Source organism: Zootoca vivipara, chromosome 2 (assembly GCF_963506605.1).
Source record: "Zootoca vivipara chromosome 2, rZooViv1.1, whole genome shotgun sequence".
Taxonomy (NCBI): domain Eukaryota; kingdom Metazoa; phylum Chordata; class Lepidosauria; order Squamata; family Lacertidae; genus Zootoca; species Zootoca vivipara.
The window spans coordinates 6,554,070-6,578,600 of NC_083277.1; the positions used below are offsets into that span (position 1 = coordinate 6,554,070).

The 24,531-nt window shown below is 46.3% G+C and overlaps 1 protein-coding gene across 3 annotated transcripts; it reads right to left on the reverse strand.

Moving 5' to 3' along the window:
• Positions 1–118: 118 nt before the first annotated feature.
• Positions 119–24,006, reverse strand: LOC118080199 (zinc finger protein 420-like). Of its 3 annotated transcripts, none has more exons than XM_060269513.1 (6): positions 9,614–9,724; positions 7,769–8,260; positions 6,758–6,845; positions 6,407–6,489; positions 5,494–5,620; positions 119–3,753 (listed from the first exon to the last, which is right to left on the reverse strand). In XM_060269513.1, exons 2-6 carry the CDS (start codon positions 8,168–8,170, stop codon positions 2,375–2,377), a joined length of 2,079 nt encoding a protein of 692 aa, XP_060125496.1. In that variant the 5' UTR covers positions 8,171–8,260; positions 9,614–9,724; the 3' UTR covers positions 119–2,374. The 3 variants fall into 3 exon arrangements, with proteins under 3 accessions (XP_060125496.1, XP_060125499.1, XP_060125503.1); XM_060269516.1 differs by having other exon boundaries at positions 7,769–8,282; XM_060269520.1 differs by lacking the exons at positions 5,494–5,620; positions 6,407–6,489; positions 6,758–6,845; positions 7,769–8,260; positions 9,614–9,724 and adding exons at positions 14,908–16,592; positions 19,015–19,141; positions 20,647–20,811; positions 22,222–24,006 and having other exon boundaries at positions 119–3,355.
• Positions 24,007–24,531: the final 525 nt, after the last annotated feature.

A 24,531-nucleotide genomic window follows, 5' to 3' on the forward strand; every position in this document is an offset into this window, starting at 1 on the left:
AAAAGAATTACGTACTCCATCACATTAGTCTCCAGAACACATTTGAAGAAGAGAATGTGGGCGGGGGGGGGGGGCTCCTGAAAAAATCCAGTTTGTGTGTGTGTGGTCCACTCCCAAATGGAAACATAAATAAAGTGAATCTTGAGCCAGCCATTCTCTCTTAGCCTACTGTGTTTCTCCAAAAATAAGACAAGTGCTGTCTTCTATTTATGTTTCCTCAAAAAAAAACACGGTGGCTTATTTTCAGGGGATGTCTTATTTATTTTATTAAGTATGCTCCAGTTTAACCTACAAGGTTAAACTGCCTATCACTGTGGCTTATTTTCTGGGTATGGCTTATTATCGGAGAGGTATATCAGGCATCCCCAAACTTTGGCCCTCCAGCTGTTTTGGACTACAATTCCCATCATCCCTGACCACTGGTCCTCTTAGCTAGGGATCATGGGAGTTGTAGGCCAAAACATCTGGAGGGCCGCAGTTTGGGGATGCCTGGCCTATACCCTCCTTTACAGAGTTGTAGCTAAGAATTGGGTCAGGGAGAAGAATAAATACCCCATCCACCCGAGCATTTTGAGGGAAGGGCGAGATATGAATAAGAGAAGAAAGTGAAATAGGATGAAACCATAGACATATTTGCTGAGCCATATTGAACAGTGGGATTTTACCTCAGAGTAAGCGTGCTGTGAAAGCAGAATTGGGCGGGACTTAAGGACTGCCCGTATAAAAACTATCCTGCCGTTGCTTGGTGTTCTTTTCAATTTGATTATATCTGGTTTTTTTATAAAGAAAGAAATTGCCGAGGGAAATCTGGGAAACGGCAGGCAAAGAAAAACAGACTCTGGTTTCATTTAGAGAGACTGTGACTAGAAGCTGGTCTGGGCCTTTGCAGAGCTATCATAGGCACACTTGTCCAATAAAAAGTTTGACGTAAAAAAAACCAACCCAACCCGGAGAGGAACACCAGAAAAGCCTACGAGAGCAGACCTTTAGTGAAATGAGGGCGATATACCCCTTTTCAGACAGTCGAAAGGAGGGGAATGCATCTCGTCCTCCAAAATTGACAACTTTGAATTCAGTGAGCTTAGCTCCTGAATCAGCGACATAAAACACTTATTTTTTTAATCTGATTTTTGCCCATTTCCCCTCTTTCACTACAGCAGAGATGGGATCCTGGATTGTGATGGTGGGAAGTATCCCAATTCCCCACCTCCCACAGGGACAGAGAGCTGTTCTCTGCTAGCATGCATTTAGGACTCTCAAAGTCCCTTCTGGATTAGGAGCAATGGCGCTCTTTTAAATGAAAAAGGCCATGCCAACAGGACAGCTGTGGATTTGCTACAGTTTTAAGAAGGGAGCTTGTGGAGCTTAGGTGTGGCCAAGCTGGATTCAGTAATCCTTAATTGTTAATTTCGATCTTGCACGATCTTTGAATGCGACAGATGCTGACATTTTAATACAGTTCATTTCACACTTTATCATCCCTTGTGAAGACTGTGCTTTATTTTTCATGCATATTTTTGCTCTTTATCACGTAGAAGATGCTGCTGATTTCTCTCTGCAGGGCTTACAAGTTTCAGAAACTAAAATGCCTTCACCTCTTCCGCTGATAAATTGGAAATAAATATTTGCAAATGGGATTTTAACCCTGTTTGTTCCCTACCCTCTTGCTTTATTTAGGGCAAATTAAAGAATTCACTTTCACGAGAATTTGTTCCTTTTCGGAAGCACAGCTTCTCCCCTGTGTGCATCATCACTGAACCTTTTAAAAAATACACCAAGAATAAATACTGCTCCCTGCTTTACGACAACGGAAGTTTGTGTTTCTACTCAAATTCTCTCCCCACGCCCTTTTAAAAATTTGTTGTTGTTCAGTCGTTTAGTCGTGTCCGCCTCTTTGTGACCCCATGGACCAGAGCATGCCAAGCACTCCTGTCTTCCACTGCCTCCCGCAGTTTGGTCAGTCTCATGTTGGTAGCTTTGAGAACACTGTCCAACCATCTCGTCCTCTGTCGTCCCCTTCTCCTTGTGCCCTCAATCTTTCCCGACACTCAGGGCTGATTTCCTTCATAATGGATCGGTTTGATCTTCTTGCAGTCCATGGGACTCTCAAGAGTCTCCTCCAGCACCATAATTCAAAAGCATCCATTCTTTGGTGATCAGCCTTCTTTATGGTCCAGCTCTCACTTCCATACATCACTACTGGGAAAACCATAGCTTTAACTATACGGAGCTTTATCGGCAAGGTGATGTCTCTGCTTTTGAAGATGCTGTCTAGGTTTGTCATAGCTTCAAGAACACTGTCCAACCATCTCTTCTCATGAGGTGGCCAAAGTCTTGGAGCCTCAGCTTCAGGATCTGTCCTTCCGGTGAGCACTCAGGGCTGATTTCCTCGAGAATGGATAGGTTTGATCTTCTTGCAGTCCCCTTTGTGAGCTCTCTGATGAGAACTGAGACTTTTCTGGCTGTGGAAGCTCTTCTCGCACTCCAAGCACGGATACGATTTATCCCCGGTGTGAATACTCTGATGGTACGTAAGGTAAATACTCTGACTGAAGCTCTTCCCGCACTCCAGGCATTTATAGGGCTTATTCGCCGTGTGAATCAACGCTTGGTGGTTGGTGAGGTGCTCTTGCCGCCGGAAGGCCTTGCCGCATTCCAGGCACGGGTAGGGTTTCTCTCCCGTGTGAATCTTTTTGTGGGAATACAGGTGAGACTTCGCTCTGAAGGCCTTCCCGCACTCGGGGCACTGATACGGCTTCTCCCCTGTGTGGATCCTTTCGTGGGAACAGAGGGCAGAGCTGCATTTGAAGCTCACTCCGCACTCCAAGCACCGATACGGCTTCTCTCCTGTGTGGATCCTTTGGTGGCGGGTTAGCTTGAAACGGCAGCGGAAGCTCTTTCCGCACTCCAAGCACCTGTACGGCTTCTCCTCCGTGTGGATTATCTGATGCTTACGGAGGTGCTTCTTCTGGTAGAAGCTCTTCCCGCATTCCAGACAGGCATACGGTTTCTCTCCCGTATGAACATTTTGGTGGGCATACAGGTGAGACCGATCCCTGAAGCTCTTCCCGCACTCCGGGCATTGATAGGGCTTCTCCCCGGTGTGAAGTCTCTGGTGGGAAGAGAGGGTGGAGCTGTGCCGGAAGCCCTTCCCGCACTCCGGGCATTGATACGGCTTCTCCCCGGTGTGGATCCTCTGGTGCCGAATCAGATTATAGCGGCAGTTGAAGCTGCGTCCGCACTCCAAGCACCGGTACGGTTTTTCCTCCGCGTGAATCGCCTGGTGGTTGGTGAGGTGCTTCTTCTGGCTGAAGGTCTTTCCGCACTCCAGGCACCGGTATGGCTTCTCCCCCGTGTGAGTCCTTTGGTGAGAAATAAGGCCAGAGGTGTAAGGGAAGCTTTTCCCACACTCGGTGCAAATATAGGGTTTCTCCGTGCCGTGAATTCCTTGATGGGAAGTGACACGGGAGCTCTGAATGATGCTCGTTCTGCACTCTGAGTGTTCATAAGAATTCTCCCTTGGGTGGGTTTTGACGCTGGGTTTACGTCCCCTTTTAGAACGGGGACTTCCCCTGTTCGCACGGGGCATCCCTGTTTCCTTTCTCTCATCCGTTTCTTCTCGGCCTGCAATTTCACGGTAGTCACATCCCTGAGAAGTAGACAATTTATTTCTCCTCTTCCCTTCATGTTCCCCCCTTTCCGATGTCTCTTTCCCAAGTAGATCTTCCTTATTCTGGGTTTCCCATTCGTCACCTGCAACGAAGAGAGAGAAGCGGATAAGAGCCTGAGGGGAAAAGATAGTCTCAAATCATGGGGCAACTTCAATGCTTGTGATCAAGGAAGAGCTGGAAAGATTTAGATCGAGAGGCAGGCCTGACCACAGATTTAACTGCCTCAGTTGACTAATTCCAGTTGCTGTTGAGTTCAGCTTCTAGCTCAGATTGGAAATTCATTGGGTGATCTTGGGCTAATCACACTCAGCCCGGCCTACTTCAGAAAGTTGTTGTACAGGTAAATGGAAGAACCATGCGTCATCTAAATTGGCTCCTAGTACGTTTCCGAGCACTATTTAAAGTGTTGGTGCTGACTTTGAAAGCCCTAAACGGCCTTGGCCCAGTGTACCTGAAGGAGGGCCTCCACCCCCATCGTTCAGCCCAGACACTGAGGTCCATTTCTGAGGGCCATCTGGCGGTTCCCTCCCTGTGAGAAGTGAAGTTACAGGGAACCAGGCAGAGGTCCTTCTCGGTAGTGGCACCCGCCCTATGGAACACCCTCGCACCAGATGTTAGAAAACATGTGAAGGCAGCCCTGTTTAGGGAAGTTTTTAATGTTTGATCGTTTATCGTGTTTTTAATACCGTATTCTGTTGAGAGCCACCCAGAGCGGCTGGGGAGACCCAGGCAGATGGGCGGGGTATTAATAATAAATTGTTGTTGTTGTTGTTGTTTTGTTATTAATCTCTTCTGAACTGTTAGTTGCGAAAGAAGCAACTGGAGGATAGATATGGGGGGAAATGGCAGAGCATCCCTGACTTCTTTAGGCCGAACCCTTTTTCATAAAATAGGGGTAACCACACACATTCCTATCAACCCTAGCCACAATGCTCAATGCTCAGGAATGATGGGAACTGGAATCTAAAAACCTTAAGAGGGCACTATTTTGGGTGTCCCAGTCCTGTAAGGGTCCTCAAACATCACCCCCCCCCCCAAAAAAATAAAATCACAATAGGCATCCAATAGCGAGGAAGATCCTCGTTCCACATCTTGGTCTGCCCACCTGTAGGAGGGAGTCTCTGAGTCCCATTTTGGGTACTCTCCCTCCATACCACCTATAGGAAAAATATAAACAAAGCCATCCCAAGGCCCAAAATAAAAAAGCTACACAGAAACTTTTCAATGTACAATGGAGCCAAAATGGAGCTTAGATACAGCATCTGGGCATGTGAGGAAAAGGTTTAGTGAGAAATCCAAACAAGGGTCTTTAAAGCCAAATATATGACTTTTTTATTGGGGAGAAGTGGGGGAAATGGATGTAGGTTCTGAAAGAGAGCAGACTTAACTCCTGATCAGATGTTTATTGAGAGGCAAAATAATTTCTTATTTGTGGGCACTTGAAACCAGGAAACCCCAGCCTTTTTTTCTGCCATGGATGGCTGTTTGGCCCAATCAAGAAACCACCTCCATCTTCTGACATCCGCCGTCTTTCCAGCCAACCAGGAAAGAGCTGAGATGCCAGTTCCACTTCCGTATCAGCTCTGAAACTTCCATTCTGAAAAAGGCTGGCCAGTTCAAACCAGTCAGGCCATTGCTAAGAAGGGCAAAAGAGGCGGGTGTGTATTCAGAGAGTGTGCAGTAGACAGTTAATGTCCTTTCAACATTAACCGCACAGAGCTAAGCAGGCAGGGATGCTGAGCTACGCCAGAATACCGAGTTTCACTGTATAAAGAAATTCTGAATTATGAAACAGAGATTATGATCCAAGAGAGAGCCTCACCGAGAGAGGACAGAATCCAAAGGCTCTCCTCCATGACTTGGTCATGCAGAGCTCTCTGGTCAGGATCCAGCAGAGACCACTCCTCTTCTGTGAACCACATCGCCACATCCTCAAAGGATACCGGACACTGAAAGAAACAGAAAACGTTTTTTTCTCCTTGCACGTTGCACAAAGATTATCGACTAGCCACAACCCAAATATTAGTGGTGGTGAAGTGACCGGTCATTATTCTCAATACAGTCATACCTCAGTTTAAGTACGCCTCGGTTTGAGTATTTTCAGTTTAAGTACTCCATGGACCGTCTGGAACGGATTAATCCACTTTCCATTACCTTTAATGGGAAAGTTACAGGTAGGTAGCCGTGTTGGTCTGAGTCGAAGCAAAATAGAAAAAAAATCCTTCAGTAGCACCTTAAAGACCAACTAAGTTTTTATTTTGGTATGAGCTTTCGTGTACATGCACACTTCTTCAGATACATCTGGTATCTGAAGAAGTGTGCATGCACACGAAAGCTCATACCAAAATAAAAACTTAGTTGGTCTTTAAGGTGCTACTGAAGGAATTTTTTTCTATTTTAATGGGAAAGTTCGCTTCAGGTTAAGTACGCTTCAGTTTAAGTACTCCACGGACTATCTGGAACGGATCAATCCACTTTCCATTACTTTCAATGGGAAAATTCGCTTCAGGTTAAGTACACTTCAGGTTAAGTACAGACTTCCGGAACCAACTGTGTTTGTAAACTGAGGTACCACTGTATTTAAATGTGTTTTGGGGGGGGGCAGACACAGCCTTCATTGGGGGCAGTTTTGACAGATGCTAATTAGAGGAGAGAGATCTGTTTAGGATCGGAGAGGGGAGCAGGCGGCAAAGATCCCAGCCTCTTCCCCCCCCCCCAGTGATTTTTCCTCCTACCTGATCTGGTTTCACAGTTGCTGCTTCTTCAACACCACAAAGAAGAGATGTCTGAGCATGTATGTCCAGCTTCATTCTGTCACCTGCGAGAGAGAAATGTGCCACGAACCCATTAAAATGATTGAGTGACTGCATGTCTCATTTAGGAAAGGTCCTACATGAAGGGTGCATTCCAGCAGTTTATACTCTTTATATTTCGATCATGTGAAAACCCGTCTCTGGTTCCTAACCAGAAATCAGGGTTGTGAAGTGTTGCAAATAAAGCAAGTGCCTTCCCTCAAAAGATAAAAAGGTTTCCTTCAAAATACGCAGAGAGAAAAACAAACTGAAATAGAAGCCTTGAATCCGTACCCAGTAACCTCTGACTGCTGACGGACGGAGCCCTCTCTGCTTTAGGGAAATCAGTCCTCGTTTCTGTTGCTGGATCCTTGACCCAAAACTGCAATAGGGATAGAAAACATCACATGGGGAGAAGTATTTTAAAAAGGGATGACAAAGGCGGAAACCTGAAGGATATTCCTGTTTGGCTGATTTCCAATGAAAGTAGGAAAATGAACAGAGGTTTCTTTAATATCACCCCTTCCATTCAGAGACCTTTGGGCAGGGGTCAGCAAAGTTTATCTTGCCTGGGGCGGATTGGTCCCACGGAGATCCCTCTGTGGGCCAGATCGTGTGCACCTGCGATTTTCAGCATCTGCGTGGAAATGATTTCTGGCGTCTGCACATTCGCAGATGCGATTTCTGGCACCGCGGAAGTGAGTCCCCACGCTGCACTGTGCCGGTTTAGTGCAGTGCGTGAGCAGGCAGCTCGGTTCGGGGGCAGCTCGGGGGCTGGTCAAACAACCTCCGCAGGCCGCTTCTGGCCCATGGGCCTTAGGTTGCCAACCCTGCCCTTGGGAGTTTCAAACTCAAGGGTTCCCTGCAGATTCCAAACACCACCAGCCCCAGTGCTCAGGGTCCTGAGAGATCTGCATTGGCTCCCAGTACGTTTCCAAACGCAGTTCAAAGTGTTGGTGCTGACCTTTAAAGCCCTAAATGGCCTCGGTCCTGTATACCTGAAGGAGCATCTCCACCCCCATCGTTCAGCTCGGACACTGAGGGCCAGTGCTGAGGGCCTTCTGGTGGTTCCCTCACTATCTGACTTTTAGAAGACATCTGAAGGCAGCCCTTTTTAGCGAAGTTTTTTAAAGTTTGATGCTTTATTGTGTTTTTAATATTCTATTGGGAGCTGCCCAGAGTGGCTGGGGAGACCTGGCCAGATGGACGGGGTATAAATAAAATATTATTATCAGGGATGATGGCAGTTTTAATTCAACACATTTTGGAAGACACACCCATAATCAAAATGAAACCCTCTCTCACCTGCTGCTCTTCCTGCTTCTTGTCCTCTGCCCGGCTCAGGAGAAAACCTTCGGCCAGGGCCACCGCCTGGGAACTGGTCTCCGCTCCACATTCCCTGACCCAGTTCTCCATCTCTGGGGGGAGGACAGCCAGGAACTGCTCCAGGATCACCAGGTCCAGGATCTGAGCCTTGGTGTGTCGCTCTGGCTTCAGCCACTGATGGCAAAGATGGTGGAGTCGGCTGCAAACCTCTCTGGGTCCCTTGGCCTCCTGGTAGCGGAACCGCCTGAAACGTTGGCATTGTACATCTGAGCTAAGGGCATTCTCCTCACCCTGGATCTCCTGCACGTCTCTTTCCCAGAATCTCCCATTGCTCCAAATCTTGATAGGATTGTGGTCTCCTCCCACTTCAAGGGCAGCCATCTTTGATCTGGGCACCAAGGAAGCCTCAGCCTTTTTGGTCTATTTCTCAGGGAGAAAGGCTGTTCTCATTGGTCTCTTCAGAACCAAGTCCTGCGAAGCCATGACATTTTTCCTGTTAGAATTATGTGGTAGTTAAGAGAGCATGGTCTCAACTAGGGCTGGGTTCAATAAAAGGATGTCATATAGATGTCATATCAATAAAAGGATGTTATATAGAGGAAGGAGAAAGGTTGTTTTCTGCTGCTCCAGAGAAGCGGACACGGACAATGGATTCACAAACTACAAGAAAGAAGATTCCACCTAAACATTAGGAAGAACTTCCTGACAGTAAGAGCTGTTCAGCAGTGGAATTTGCTACCAAGGAGTGTGGTGGAGTCTCCTTCTTTGGAGGTCTTTAAGCAGAGGCTTGACAGGCATATGTCAAGAATGCTTTGATGGTGTTTCCTGCTTGGCAGGGGGTTGGACTGGATGGCCCTTGTGGTCTCTTCTAACTCTATGATTCTATGATTCTGTGGCGTTGAAAGGGACCCAGGGGTCAGCAACCTTTTTCAGCTGTGGGCCAGTCCACCATCCCTCAGACCATATGGTGGGCCAAACTATATTTTCTTTTTTTGGGGGGGGATGAACAAATTCCTATGCCCCATAAATAACCCAGAGATGCATTTTAAATAAAAGGACACATTCTACTCATGTAAAAACATGCTGATTCCCAGACCATCCGCGGGCCGGATTGAGAAGGCGATTGGGCCGCATCCAGCCCCCGGGGCCTTAGTTTGCCTACCCCTGAACTAGTCCAACCCCCTGCAATGCAGGGATCTGAACGAAAGCATCCATGACAGGTGGCCAACAAAAAGTCCCCCCCCCCCATCTCAGGAGCTGATGTCTGAATTGCCCGCATGTGTGTGTGTGGATGGGTGATGCATTAATTCTAATCACAGTTCAGTGCACAATTCATAGAACCATAGAGCTGGAAAGGTCCCCTTGGTGTCATCTAGATCACGCATGTCCAACAGGTAGATCACTGGAGGTCTGCAGTGGATCACTGGCTCCCCCAATGAAGCTGAACAACTGTGGCTCCCCTAAAAAAAAGCTCAACATTTTACCTCCTCCCTGAAAAAAACTCAACAACTTTGACCTGAACCCCAAAGAAAGGGGCTAGATCACTGCCAGTTTTTAACTCTGTGAGTAGATCGCACAGAGTCTCTTGGGAAGTTGGCCACCCCTGATCTAGATCAACCCCCGGAATTGCATTGGCGATATCAAGAGATGCAGACCTAATTCAAATACGTACACAGAGCACCCCCAGCGGTTTCCTGGCCTTGCTGGAGGGAGCTCCACTCCCTGCTTTTGGGGGGGGGGGCATGGGATAAGCAGGCCTCGTGTGCACCCTCTCTCTGGGGCACCCTGTGCAATGGGTGCGGGGTGGGGTGGGGGTTCTCTCACCGGATTTCAGATGCAGCATTTGGAAATGACAGGCGCTCCTTTCACCCTCCCAAGTGGAAAAGCCAGGCAGGAAAAGAGACTTCAGAGAGGAGGTGCTTTGGCTGCAGAGGATTCCTCCCCCCTCCCCTCCCCCTCCCCCAATTCACTTCCTCTCTAGGAATCGAGCTCACTTCGTTTTAACCCTTTGAAGCCCAGCCTCTGCACTGCTCATCAGCAGCCACAGAGGAAAGGCACACTTCAGGTTCCCCGATGAACATAGCCCAAGGAAGCAGCCCTGCCACAAGGCCGTTTGTTTGCTTGTTTGTTTGTTATAGATCCAAGGACTTTTTCCTCCAAGGAAAAACCACGCCCTTGGTTCTCCTGCCCTCCCCATTTTATCCTCACAACAACCCTGCGAGGTAGGCCAGGCCGAAGCCATGCATAGAATCGTAGTTACAGGGAGGTAGCCGTGTTGGTCTGGCGTAGTCGAAACAAAATTTTAAAAATCATTCCAGGAGCACCTTAGAATCTATCTATCTGAAGAAGTGTGCATGCACACAAAAGCTCATACCAATGGCAAACTTAGTTGGTCTCTAAGGTGCTACAGCTACTGGAAGGAAATTTTTTTAGAATCGTAGTGTCGTAGAATTGTAGCGGCGGAAGGGACCCTGAGGATCATCCAGTCCAACCCCCTTGCAATGCAGGTACAGGCAGCTGCCCCAGACGGGGATCGAACCTGCAACCTTGCCGTTATCGGCACCACACTAAGCAACTGAGCTACCCAGGGAGCAAGGACATGGGTGGGGGTGGGGTGTCCAAAGCATAATCAGGTTTAAAAAACAACAATAACTCCGCCATCAATTGGGTCAAATCAGGGAGGCGTGGGAAAGGCTGGCTGAGAGCCACACTTTATGCCATGGAGCCATAGAACTGTCGAGTTGGAAGGGACCCCCGGGGGTCATCTAGTCCAACCCCATTGCGATGCAGGGGTCTTTTTTGCCCGACGTGGGGCTTGAACCAACGGCCTTGAGGTGGGTCCCGTTGTCTGCTGACGCAAGGAGCTGTCTTCACAGAGCCCGTGTGGTGTGGTGCAGTGGTTAGAGCGCTGGACTCCAACCCTCCTGTGATTCCCAGCGACTGGCACCCCAGAGGCATCACTAATAGCAGCCACGGTTGGCCTGGTCGTCAGTGAGTTCCTCCAGTCCTCTTTTAAAGCCAGCAGTGGTGTGCAGTGGTTAGTGTGTCAGGCGAGGGTCTTTGGGAAGCCAGGGTTCAAATCTTCACTCGGCCATCAAGCTCACTGTGGGTGCCCTGTTTTCCCGTCTCCCTTAATATATGTTAGTTTTCAAGCAGGTTTACATTACTACCTATATAACAACAACAACAACAACAACTATTATTATTATTATTATTATTATTATTAAAAATTACTGTAAATCGGAGACCATGCAAGATTGGATGGCTTTAAAATGAATTTGGTGGATAGCTCGGTTGGTTAGAGCATAGTGCTGATAACGCCAAGGTTGCGGGTTCGATCCAGCTGCATATTCCCAGGGCTGGACTAGATGATCCTAGAGTTCCCTTCCAACTGTGATTCTATACTTTTGCTTTTGTATCCCACATTTCCCTCCAAGGAGCTCAAGGCAGCACACATGGCTCTCCCTCTCGCCATTTAATCCTCACGACAACCCTGTGATGTAGGCCATGCTGATAGTAAGTGGGCCAAAGTTGTTTTCCCCTCGGGAGCTTCGTGGTCCTGGCCCGCTCTCACCACTGCACCAACTGTCTCTAAGAGAGGGCGGCACAAACTCATGGAACAGAGGGCTATCAATGACTACTGGCCGCCATAGCTATGTTCTGCCTGCTTGCCTCTTTCCTGAATTATTCTCTTTGTAAAGCTTTTTACTGCTATTTAATTACATGGTGTGCATAAACAATTATAACAAGTGATACGTTGCTGGCAGGCAAGGAGAAGCCCAAACTTCCATCTTCGCCTGCAGTGCCTGTTTGCTCCCAGGGTGAATAAAAATAAAAATCTGTTTCCCCCCCCCATTTAAGTAAAAATTTCCAGCACATTTCCAGATTGTTGTGGTAACTGAGACTGAAAATCTGCTGATAGTTTATCATTAACTAGGATTCCTTCCACTGGACCAAGAACGATTTTGAATGGGAAGAAGCCAGCCATAAAAGTCCTGAATGAATTCATCATGCTTGAAATTGCAGCTGGTCATGGAGGGGGAACCTCAGTCCTGGAGGCCAAACGCCTTCAAGTCGTGCTCCATACCTCTTTTGTGGTGTTCTTCGGCTGCATACACCATTCATTTAAAATACATAACTCCCCCCCCCCCCAAATAATCCTGGGAACTGTAGTTTGTTCAGGGCGCTGGGAATGGTAGCTCCATGAAAGGTAAACTGCAGTTCCCAGGATTCCTTGGGGGAAGTCACATGCTTCAGACGTACGGCGTGTATCGCTCCGGAAATGGGATTAAGCCTCTTTGTCTGTGTGTGTCTGACTGAAATTCAGCCTATTGTACAAATGTCACCTCCATCACTCGGATCACGTTTGCCTTTGGCCCCTCCCACCACCAGCATGCGGCCCCCAGAAAGTTGCTCACGAAAGGCTGTGTTGTTACCGCAAGGAGATTTGACCATATGTGGCCTCGTATCTCCCTAGGGTGGTCGAGAAACCAAAGGGAGCAAGCAGATGGAATAATTGCATTTCACTCCCTCTCCGTAGCGAACAAAAATAACTCCCAGCCAGCAACAGGTCTACTGTTGGGGGCAGACCTGGCGAAGTGAGCTGGGAGATCCCTCAGCGTACCTGACTTCTGAGAAACTTACATTCTGGGACCTAAAATAAAAAAAATCCTTTGGTAGCACCTTGAAGACCAACTAAGTTTTTATTTTGGTATGAGCTTTCGTGTGCATGCACACTTTGTCAGATACTCTTGAAACAGAAGAGCCAGACCCTTATGTATATACAGAGGGTGGGTGGGAATGGGTGATGGGCTGGTAGGAGTGGTAAACCTGTTGATGGCTGTTAACGACTGCTGATGACTGCAATTGGTCCTGCGGGGGGGGGGAGCTTAAAACCATGGAACCACCTGGGATGAACAAAGACATTGGATTCTTATCTCATTATGCATGATCAAGCTTTCTTTAGCGCCTCAGCCCTTGCTTTCCACCCGCAGGACCAATTGCAGTCATCAGCAGTCGTTAACAGCCATCAACAGGTTTACCACTCCTACCAGCCCATCACCCATTCCCACCCACCCTCTGTATATACATAAGGGTCTGGCTCTTCTGTTTCAAGAGTATCTGACAAAGTGTGCATGCACACGAAAGCTCATACCACAATAAAAACTTAGTTGGTCTTTAAGGTGCTACTGAAGGAATTTTTTTATTTTGCTTCGACTCAGACCAACCTGGCTACCTACCTGTAACTAGAATTCTGGGACCTAGTTACAGGTAGGTAGCCGTGTTGGTCTGACGCAGTCAAAATAAAAATAAAAAATCCTTCCAGTAGCACCTTAGAGACCAACTAAGTTTGCCATAGGTATGAGCTTTCGTGTGCATGCACACTTCTTCAGAAAGCTCATACCTATGACAAACTTAGTTGGTCTCTAAGGTGCTACTGGAAGGATTTTTTTATTCTGGGACCTGACATCCAGGCGTCTTTAAACTCAGCTCTGGGTCCTTAAAGTCGCTTCCTTTTCTCCTCATATCCTGCCCTTAAGTTTTTAACATTTGGCGTTTTATTATGTTTTTATATGTGATAATGATTTTATTAGTTTTCCAATTACAATAATAGCCAATAATAGCCTCATAATAACAATGCCAAAATATAATACACTCTCTCTCACTTTATGAATTCTTTGATGGAGACTGGAGTTTGTGCCTTCTTCCAAAACATTTCCTGCACATGTCTTTGAGCAAACACTGGCCAGGAAAACACACAGTTCAAAGCTGGAGTAATCTCTTTACGTATTAGCAAAACATGATCTTCACAGACTGGGCTGAGTGTCAGCCTTAATGACCACAGCATCTTATTCCCTGTAAGTGTTACCCCATTACCCCATGACGCGGGTGGCGCTGTGGTCTAAACCACTGAGCCTCTTGGGCTTGCCGATCAGAAGGTCGGCAGTTTGAATCCCCATGACAGGGTGAGCTCCCGTTGCTCTCTCCCAGCTCCTGCCAACCCAGCAGTTCTAAAGCACGCCACTACAAGTGGATAAAGAGGTACTGCTGCAACGGGGAGGTAAATGGCGTTTCCGTGCGCTCCGGTTTCCGTCACGGTGTTCTGTTGCACCAGGAGTGATTTAGTCCTGTTGGCCACATGGCCCAGAAAGCTGTCTGTGGACAAACGTTGGCTCCCTCGGCCTGAAAGCGAGATGAGCGGCACAACCCTGTGCTTGCCTTTGACTAGATCTAATCATCCAGGGGTGCTTTACCTTTTTTAAAAAACAACAACCTTGAAACCAGTTGCCGAGACTAAAGGTCCCTGCCTCCTCACAGCTATCTATGTGGGGAGCCATCTCCAGAGCTTTTTCCAAGCAATCAGAGACTGCGCCTGCATGTCTGTCTTTGCTCCTTCCTTTTCATGCCTCTTTTGGTTCTGGGAGTGAGAGGAGCTTGTTGCAGCAGGAGGGGAAGACATCTGTGACTCTTCACATTTCTATCTCTTTACCTCCCTCCTATTCACCTGCTTTGGCTTTCTTCCCTGATTCTGGTCTTCTTTCTGCCACAGACTCTCCCAGCTCACTAAGACCTGTTACCTCTTCAGCTTCCGACATCTCCTTCTCCCAGACTTCTCCCCCTTCTCCCTCTGACCACTTGTTGTCCCACCAGCAATCCCTGGGCTCTAAGCCTTCACACAGCAAACTTCTCTATACTTTTCTCCTTTTTATGAATTCTCTGATGGGAAATGAAACTTTTTTGCAGATGAAGTCCTTTCCATAATCCAAGCATTTATACAGTCTCTCTCGATTGTGAATTCTTTGATGATCAGTGAGATGTCTCTTCTGTAGCAATCTTAAGGCCACACCTTCTTAAGTATTTTCATAAATTATCCTTTGAGTGAATCCTTTTGAGAAGTGAGTTGTATCTTCTTCCTGAACCCCATTCTATAGTCAAACATTTATATGGTTTTGCCCTTTGTGAATCCATTGGTGGATTCTTTCCACATTTTTAGAATAGTTTCTCACCTATGGTATCTGAAGAAGTGTGCGTGCACACAAAAGCTCATACCAATGACAAACTTAGTTGGTCTCTAAGGTGCTACTGGAAGGAATTTTTTAAAATTTTGTATCAGCTATGTGAATTCTTTGATGATTAAGGATACTTTTCTTGCAGCTGAAGTTCCTTCCACATTCTAAGCATTTATATGGCTTCTCCCCTGTATGAATTCTTTTGTGGTTTGTAAAGTGAGATTTGTCTCTGAACCTCTTCCCACACACCAAGCATTCGTACGGTTTCTCCCCGGTGTGAATTGTTTGATGGAAGAGAAGGCTAGAACTATCTTTGAAGCCCCTTCCACACTCAGAACATTTATATGGTTTCTCTCCTGTGTGAATTCTTTCATGAGAACTAAGGTGTGCCTTCCCACTGAAGCTCTTTCCGCATTCAAAGCATTTGTATGGCTTCTCCCCCGTGTGAATTCTTAGATGGTAGGTGAGACTTTGCTTCAAGATGAAGCTTTTCCCACATTCCATGCACTTATATGGCAAGTCCTCTGTGTGAATTCTTCCATGGGAAGTGAGTCTGTGTTTGGAAATAAAGCTGCTTCCACATTCCAAGCATTTATATGGTTTCTCCCCAGTGTGGATTCTCTGATGATTAGTAAGATGTATCTTCCGAGTGAAGCTCTTTCCACACTCCAAACATTTATGTGGCTTTTCCCCTGTATGAATTCTCTGATGGGAAGAAAGGCTAGAACTGTGACGGAAGCTCTTTCCACATTCCAAGCATTCAAACGGTTTCTCCCCTGTATGAATTCTCTGATGGGAAGAAAGGCTAGAAATGTGACGGAAGCTCTTTCCACATTCCAAGCATTCAAACGGTTTCTCCCCTGTATGAATTCTCTGATGGGAAGAAAGCTCACCACTGCGAGGGAAGCTCTTTCCACATTCCAAACATGTATATGGTTTCTCCCCTGTGTGAGTTCTCTGATGAAATGTGAGACTTGTCTTATGGGTGAAGCTTTCCCCACAATTCAAGCATTTATATGGTTTCTCCCCTGTGTGAGTTCTCTGATGAAAAGTGAGGCTTGCCTTCTGCATGAAGCTCTTTTCACATTCTAAGCATTTATATGGTTTCTCCCCTGTGTGAATTCTTTGATGATAAGTGACGCTCTTTTTGCGGCTGAAGCCCTTTCCACACTCTAAGCATTTATATGGTTTCTCCCCAATGTGAATTCTCTGATGGGAAGTGAGCTTGGAGCTCTGAGTGAAGCCTTTTCCACATTCCAAGCACTTATAAGACTTCTCCCCTGTGTGAATCATTTGGTGATTAGTAAGATATATCTTCCGAGTGAAGCTTTTTCCACATTCCATACATTGATATGGTTTCTCCCCTGTGTGAATTCTTTGATGATCACTGATCCCCTGCTTGCAACTAATGCTCTTTCCACATTCAAAGCATTTATACGGTTTCACTCCACTATGAATTCCTCGATGGAAAATGAGTGCAGAGTGTCTCGTGAAGCTCTTTCCACACTCGAAGCATTTATATGGTTTCTCCCCTTTGCAGTTTTGGCAATGTGCTTTACATTTCCTTTTAGAACCGAAACTTTTCCAATAATCCCAACACTTCTTTTTGTTTCTTATATCTGTTTTTTCTTTGACTGCAATTTCATTGTAGTTGCTACCCTGAGAGGCCGGGGATGTATTCCTTCCCATCTTCTCTGCTTCAGTTTTCCTTCTCTGCTTTTCCTTCTTTGTGCATCTTTCCAGTGACTCTTTTCCAGCTTGTTTTCTTTTATTATTGGTTTTCAATTTGTCACCTGCAAGAGGGAAGAGGGAAATAGCTAAAAGAAGAAGAAGAGGAGGAGGAGTTTGGATTTGATATCCTGCTTTATCACTACCCTAAGGAGTCTCAAAGTGGCTAACATTCTCCTTTCCCTTCCTCCCCCACAACAAACACTCTGTGAGGTGAGTGGGGCTGAGAGACCAGAGAAGTGTGACTAGCCCAAGCTGCATGTGGAGGAGCGGAGACCCCAACCCGGTTCCCCAGATTACGAGTCTACTACACCACACTGGCTCTGACCATGGACAGAAGCCTCAAATCACTGAACAACTTCAATGCTTGTGATAATGGGAAAGCTGGAAGGACTTGGATGAGAGGCAGATTTTAACTTCCTCTGTTGACTGGTGTTAACTGACAGCTGGAGTGCTATTGATTTGGATCACAGAGATGTGGGTTTGGCTCCCAGTGAGAGATCACACTCTCTCGGTCTAGTCAACCTATCTTATGGGTCTTACAAAGCCTATACAAGCAATAATTCCCCCCTTTAGATTTTTATTAAATGCAGAGTTACGTAGGATATAAATGTTTTTAATCAAGAAAAATAAATAAATACTCCTAAACTGGAAGAAGATGGAGTCTTCAAGTGCTGAAATGTGCAGAAAATATTAGATATATTGAGACAGATCGGGGGGGAGGGGGCTTTTTTGATACTAGCCAAACTCTTTTTCCCCATAAGAGGGGCATTATTATTAATTCAGTCAAACCAAATCTGCTCAGTCTCTTATGCCAGTCAGCCCCCTGCCCCAACAGAAAATGACTAGGATGCTTGTTCTGCCTCCCGAACAACTCTGAAACTTACATTTCAAGAGGTGTGCTCAGTTCAAAGCAGTCAGGTCATTGTTTAGAAGGGCAGAATGGAAGGATGCAAATTCAGAGAGAATACATTAGATAACTGTCAGTTCAAAGTAAACGGCAGAGGACTTCAGGGCCTCGAGAAGGAGGAGAACGTCTATGACCACCAGAATGAACCAGAGATCAATCTGGGAAAGGAAGTGTCCGTGGGGACATTGAGTCGGTGATCTTTCCCGGCTGTGACCTTTTGTCAGGGACTGTGCTGAGGAGGGCTGCACTGAGAGGGAATGGTGAGAGCCTCTCCCTCCCCCTGACCCTGAATCTTCCCAGGAACAGGAGGACGGTGTAGATTTGGAACAGTGGTTTGCAGAGGGGCATAGTTCAGAAGGCTGAAGCTGGGAAATACTGGATGGGGCACAGCTAGGAGAAGAAACACTGGGAGAGAGTGTTGGATTTTTTGAATAGTCAAGTTACTTTAGAGTCGGTCTAATGTAAATACTGTCTGTTTAAGAGAAACAGGTGCCGGTGTTTCTGTTAATTGCTCACAGGCGTGGGCTCTGCTCCTTGTATATAAGGCTCTGCCAGAAAGCCTTCTGTATCTCTTACTTAGATCTTTCAGTTTGATTCATCTCTAAGTAGATCACTCTCTCAGTTGTTCTCAGTTTAAGAGATTCCTTAGTTGAATCTTAGTATGATTGCTTAGTTATAATGCTAGAATGCTGTTAATTCTCGGGTAGTTTTAATGGGAGGTTTGTGGGAGGTTTTGAATGTGGGTAGATAACATTGCTAAGAGAGAAAGCATTTATCTTTAGTTTAAAGTCTCTTTAGAGCCAGTTTGTTTTTCAGTTAAAGAAACCCAACAGTTTGTATTTTCTTCTGTATGCTTCTACAAGCGTACAGCTAGTAAGGGGTTTCATATAAGGGAGATAATACCCTACGCTCTTGGTGGTGTTTTCTTAGCCAGGTCAGCTTCTGACTGCGTATACTCTGCGTGAAGCGTACTCAAAAGGGCCACTGTAAACTGGGATATATGATTTAGATTAAGCAAGTTTCAATACCCAGTTTTCTCCAATATTATTCTTATCATATATATATTATTATCCAATAGAGAGAGGGTTAACAGATTCACAGTCGCTCGCCCTCCCCAAGGTGAGAAGAGCTCAGAAAGTATCAGAGCAGAAAGCACAGAGGGTACAAGCTCAGATTACAAGACTAGGAGCAACGTAGATTAATAGGGATGGAGGGTGTGTGAGCCTTAATTGGGCGTACCACAATTTCTAGGATATGTGTTCTTTCTTCTCTCACTGTGGTTATTAAAGAATCGAACTGGTAAGACGTTCCTTTCATTTGATCTTCTTATTTACTACCGCAGGGGAGAAAGCCGATTCCCCAAAGCCTGACCCCTTTGCTTCATCAAAAACCCGGCGAAGCTGTACAAAAGGAAGCAGATGAGCCCATGCCCCGTGTGTGGGAAGGTCTTTGCCACCCAGTCAAGCATCAAACAATGCTCCAACACTATTGAGCTACATCAGAATATTGGGGTTCGACGCATACAAAAAAAGTACTGAATTTCAAAACGGGCCTTATGATCCAACAGGGAGCCTTACCCAGAGAGGCCACGATGCCTCCATTTTCCTCCATGACTTCCTTGTGCAGAGCTCTCTGGTCAGGATCCAACACAGCCCACTCTTCTGCTGTGAAACATACGGCCACATCCTCAAAGGACACTGGACCCTAAAAGGAAAAATGAAACAGTGCATCCTTACATATAATATACAGATGAGCTACTAGGATAGTTTAAGGCAGGCATCCCCAAACTGCGGCCCTCCAGATGTTTTGGCCTACAACTACCATGATCCCTAGCTAACAGGACCAGCGGTCGGGGAAGATGGGAATTGTAGTCCAAAACATCTGGAGGGCCAAAGTTTGGGGATGCCTGGTTTAAGGTGACCATGCTCATTATTCCCAGAATTTAGTGGCCTTCTAGAGGAGAGAGAATTGTTTCAGCCAAGGGAGGTGAGCTGGGGATTGGGGCATCTAGATTGCTCCCAGCCTGTCTCCCAAGTGATCTGTCTGCCTACTTAAAGGGTAGGTGCCCTCAGGCTTGGGGTCCAGGAGTGCCCCCCCACCCAGGCCTCAATAGGTGGAATTGCCTGTCATGGACTGGTTGGAGGAACCGGGTGGGGAATCCTCAAGGGAAGAAGGCTCAGAGTCTGGGCAGTGGTATCAGGGCTTAGTGAGCAGGGAGAGTCTGTGGCAGAGAGCAGTTCAGAATCAGAGGCAGAAGTTGAAGTGGGTGGTGGGTGGGAGGAGAGGCAAAGAGGCAAAGATGAGAGGCTGGTGAAGAGGCACAGGTGTCTCCCCCTCTTGCTGAGACAAGCTCTCATTCTGCCTTGTCTCTCAGGACCAGAAGAGGCATGAAAAAGGTGGAGGAGAGGTTGACGACATGCAGGCGCAGTCTCCGATTACTTGGGAAAAGCCCTGGAACGGAGAGGGTTGAAGGGGAAATGGCAGAAACACAACGCTGTTCGAGACAGTATGATTTTTGTATTATGATGAAGCTTGGGGAGGAGCAATGGAGAACTTACGAAACAACAATGGAAAACTAGCTCCACCCAAGGCAGGATGGCGAACAGCAACAACATAGACACAATTTAGTGTCTGTTCGGCAGTGGAATTTGCTGCCAAGGAGTGTGGTGGAGTCTCCTTCTTTGGAGGTTTTTAAGCAGAGGCTTGACAGCCATCTGTCAGGAATGCTTTGATGGTGTTTCCTGCTTGGCAGGGGGTTGGACTGGATGGCCCTTGTGGTCTCTTCCAACTCTATGATTCTATGATTCTATGATTCTAGTACAAAGACATGAAGAAAACACTCTGGACAAAATAAATGTCACACACAAGAAGAATAAACACAGTTTGAATGCTTCACTTGTAGGGTTGTAAATAATAAAATGCGTTAATGTGAATGGAAGTCATTAAAACTGCCACTTCAGTATAAGGGTTTGTTATTTTGACTGGTGTATAATTGAAATTTATAAGATTATGGAATGCAGAAATTATGTAAAACATCAAACCTTTAACTCTAGCATTAACTCTACAAAAGCATTTTTGGCCAATGTAAGAGCAAAGGGAACTAGAGCGCAAATCTCACAAATGAAATTTGTGTCCCCTCCAAAATAGATACCGTTGGGGTCAGTGTTTGGAAAGTTCTTATTGAGAAGAAGTTGGTTCCAGTTCATTACCTCCAAAAAGCAACTATTTCCATGGAAGTTCAATTCACAACATGGAGAGAGCCCAAACTGAGATACATCGCACTGATCCTCACCCAGTGGCTTCTGTCTGGGGTCTGACGGAGTCCTCTCTGCCACAGGGGAATCATCTCCCATTTCAGCAAACAGACCCTTTACCTGAAACAGCCATAACAGCAATAAGGATAGAAGACATTAAATGGGGAGAAATGACACAGCCGATAACCTTGATGGTTTCTAAATTTGGCCAGGGAGTACAGAATTTTGCACCCCCACTCTGACCCACTTGGGACGATCTAACAATGCTTAGCTATTTTTGTCATTGTTCATATTGTTTTATTGATTCTAAATGCTGTATTAATCTGTTAATCATATAATATGACATTTGCTAAAATTGTGATGCTCAACTATCAGCTTAATTTTTCGTGGTTGATTTGCTACTAGTTGTTGTGTACAGGTGAAACTCAGAAAATTAGAATATCGTCGAAGAGTGCATTTATTTCAGTCATGCAACTTAAAAGGTGATAGATGCATGACATGCAAAGCAAGATATGTCAAGCCTTTATTTGTTTTAATTGTAATTATTTGTCGTTAGGCGGGTCAATTAAAAATGGAATGTAATTAATGAAATGTAATAGCGATGTCTATTTTTGTATTATTGTAACTATTTGTTTTATTACTGTGGAATTTGCAAAAGAAAGCATTTGTAAAAATTAAAATAAAAATAAAAAATAATAAGTTGCATTACTGAAATAAATGCACTTTTCGACGATATTCTAATTTTCCGAGTTTCACCTGTAGATTGCAATTGTTTTACTGATGATCTGCTAATTATTTTACATGATGTACACCAGGGGTCCCCAGAGTTACCGCGCGGCAGGCCGGTGCCCGCCGCGCCGACTGCGCGGCGGGCCGGAGGGCAGGGGAGTGCGCGCGCAGCGGGCCGGAGGGCGGGGGAGTGCGCGCCCGTGCGCATGCGCACACGCACACGGGCGGGGAAAAAATCGCCGAAAATCGCTTGTGCGCATGCGTATGGGCCTCCCCCGACCCGGAAGTGCACCAGAAATGACCTCTTCCAGGTCGGGAGAGGCCCATACGCATGCGCACAAAGGATTTTCGGCGATTTTTTGCCGATTTTTTAGATCGTCGCTGCGCCGCGCGCCGTGAGAGCGGGCGGCGGCAGCGGGCGGCGGGGGTCGTCGCGGGCCGGATTGGAAGGCCGATTGGGCCGCATCCGGCCCGGGGGCCGTAGTTAGGGGACCCCTGATGTACACTGTGTTTGTGATGTTCCATTACGTTTTTATTATGTTACTGTTATTTATTGTTTGTAAGCTGCTTTGAGACTCATTTGAATGAAAAGTGACAGAGACAAACAACATATCAAATCAAATTAAAATTCATAGAAATACAATTAATCAAATCAAAATCAGGGACAGTCAAAGCTGTGCCTTCCAGATGTTGTTGAACCCCAGCTGCCATCAGCCAATGCTCAGAGATTATGGATTTAGTCCAACAACAACTTCTGGAAGCTCATGTTTGTTATGTTTAATGTAGATGAAACATTCTCACCTGCTGCTTTTCCTGCTTCTGATCCTCTGCCCAACTCAGGAGGAAACCTTCAGCCAGGGCCACCGCCTGGGAACTGGTCTCTGCTCCACATTCCCTCACCCAGTTCTCCATCTCCGGAGGGAGGACAGCCAGGAACTGCTCCAGGATCACCAGGTCCAAGATCTGGGTCTTGGTGTGTGTCTCCGGCTTCAGCCACTGACGGCAAAGGCGGTGGAGTCGGCTGCAAACTTCCCGTGGTCCCTTGGCCTCCTGGTACTGGAAGTGCCTAAATTGTTGGCAGTGCACATCTGGGCCATGGGCGTTCTCCCTCAATGTCTTGTGTCTGCTTCTGACCCAAATTTCCCCAGAGCTCTCCGTCATGATGCTCTTGGGCTGTCTTCCTGCTTTGAGGGCGGCAGAGTCTTGTTCTTCCACCTCTCATCTGCAGAAAAACATTCTCTGATGAAACCGCCCCCCCCCCATTTGGGATCTGGTTTACTGCTTCTTCATATGAAGGGTCTATTGCTCATGTTCCTCTACCCACTTGCAGGGATCCCCCAAAATCTCCCTTAGGTTGTGAGCTCTCCTTCCTTGGAGGTTTTTAAGCAGAGGTTGGACAGCCATCTGTCATGGATGCTTTAGCTGAGATGCCTGCATTGCAGGGGGTTGGACTAGATGACCCTCGGGTCCATTCCAGCTCTATGATTCTATGATCTATCTCATGCCTCCTCTTCCTTTCTGTATCCATAGTCTTTTACACAGACTCATCAGCCAGAGAGCAACATACCACATCGCTGCCCAGCTTTCTCCCATTGCTATATTCAGGCATCCCTTAAAAAGGACAGTTTTCATCTACACTAGTGGCCAAGATTGTGGAAACCATTTGGAAAAAGTGTGTTTCTGAGGTTTGACAGCTCATAACACCACTTTTCTTTTGAGTAATACCATAAACCTATAGATCAATGGAAATATCATTTAATGAAGAATGTAATGCAACGAAGTTTGTTCAATTATCTGTATTCTATCAAAAGTTATAGCCAAATGACCAGAAAAAGGAAACTCAACTTGCTTAGGTTGATATGCAGTCGCTTTCCTTCATTTGAATGAAGCCAGTGAGTGTTTAGAGAGCCAATCGGGTGTTATGAGCCATCAAACCTGTGAAATACACTTTTAACAAAAGGTTTTCATGAGTTTGGCAGCTACTGTATGCTTTTTAAAGCTCGGCTTTAACTCTGTAAGACCTCAGTCTGCAGAGGCTGCAGTGGATCTCCAATTGTGCCCCACTTCTGACTCTCGGAGGCAGTGGGCAGGATGTCGGCCCAATCATTTTCTACCACCTTGAGGCTGGCATAGCCCAAAGCACACTTTTGCCTCTCTGCCCCTTCCATCCCTGCTAGTGTGAGGAACAAGGCTACAAATGTGGCAGTGGCAGCCACGCTTCTCTTTTGCACCCGTGCCGGGTCCAATTGCCTCGCTCTTGTTCATTATTCACCTTCAATTTATTCATGTTTATTTTATTTTTTTTAATTATTTGCTTTTTCAGATTAAAATTTTACAGTCACAAATCCAACATAAAAACAAGATTCCAAGGAATCTCTTGGCCTCCCCTCCTCCCCTTTGTGGGTCCTATTGCTAATCATTTCCTTCTGCATCTTTTGTGATAATCCAAAATCTTTTACCTCTCCATTTTTTGTATTTGGGTTCTTGCGTAATCAACTCCTCCGACGAAAAGGCTGCCAGTTTTTAGCAGTGTTTTGAAGATCCCCTCACATCCAAATGCGCACATGTGCTTACAAAGCCGGGAAGCCTATCTGGCAAACAGGGAATTAAGAACCATCAGCCTGGATAGCAAAGTTGGTGAGAGTGTGGTGCTGATAACGCCAAGGATGCGGGTTCGATCCCCATATGAGAGAGCAGCATATCCCTGCATTAAACAGGGTTGGACTAGATGCTCCTCAGAGTTCCCTTCCGACTCTACAATTCTGTGATTGTATTACAATCTGCTCTCATTGAGCAACTCTGCCCCACAGACCCGGTAGAGCAGGGTCTCCAAACTAAGGCCCGGGGGCCAGATGCGGCCCAATCACCTTCTAAATCCGGCCCGTGGACGATCCGGGAATCAGCATGTTTTTACATGAGTAGAATGTGTCCTTTTATTTAAAATGCATCTCTGGGTTATTTGTGGGGCATAGGATTTCGTTCATTATTATTTTTCCAAAATATAGTCCGGCCCCCCACAAGGTCTGAGGGACAGTGGACTGGCCCCCTGCTGAAAAAGTTTGCTAACCCCTGCGGTAGAGCAAGAGACTCTAAATATCAGGGTTCCAGCCC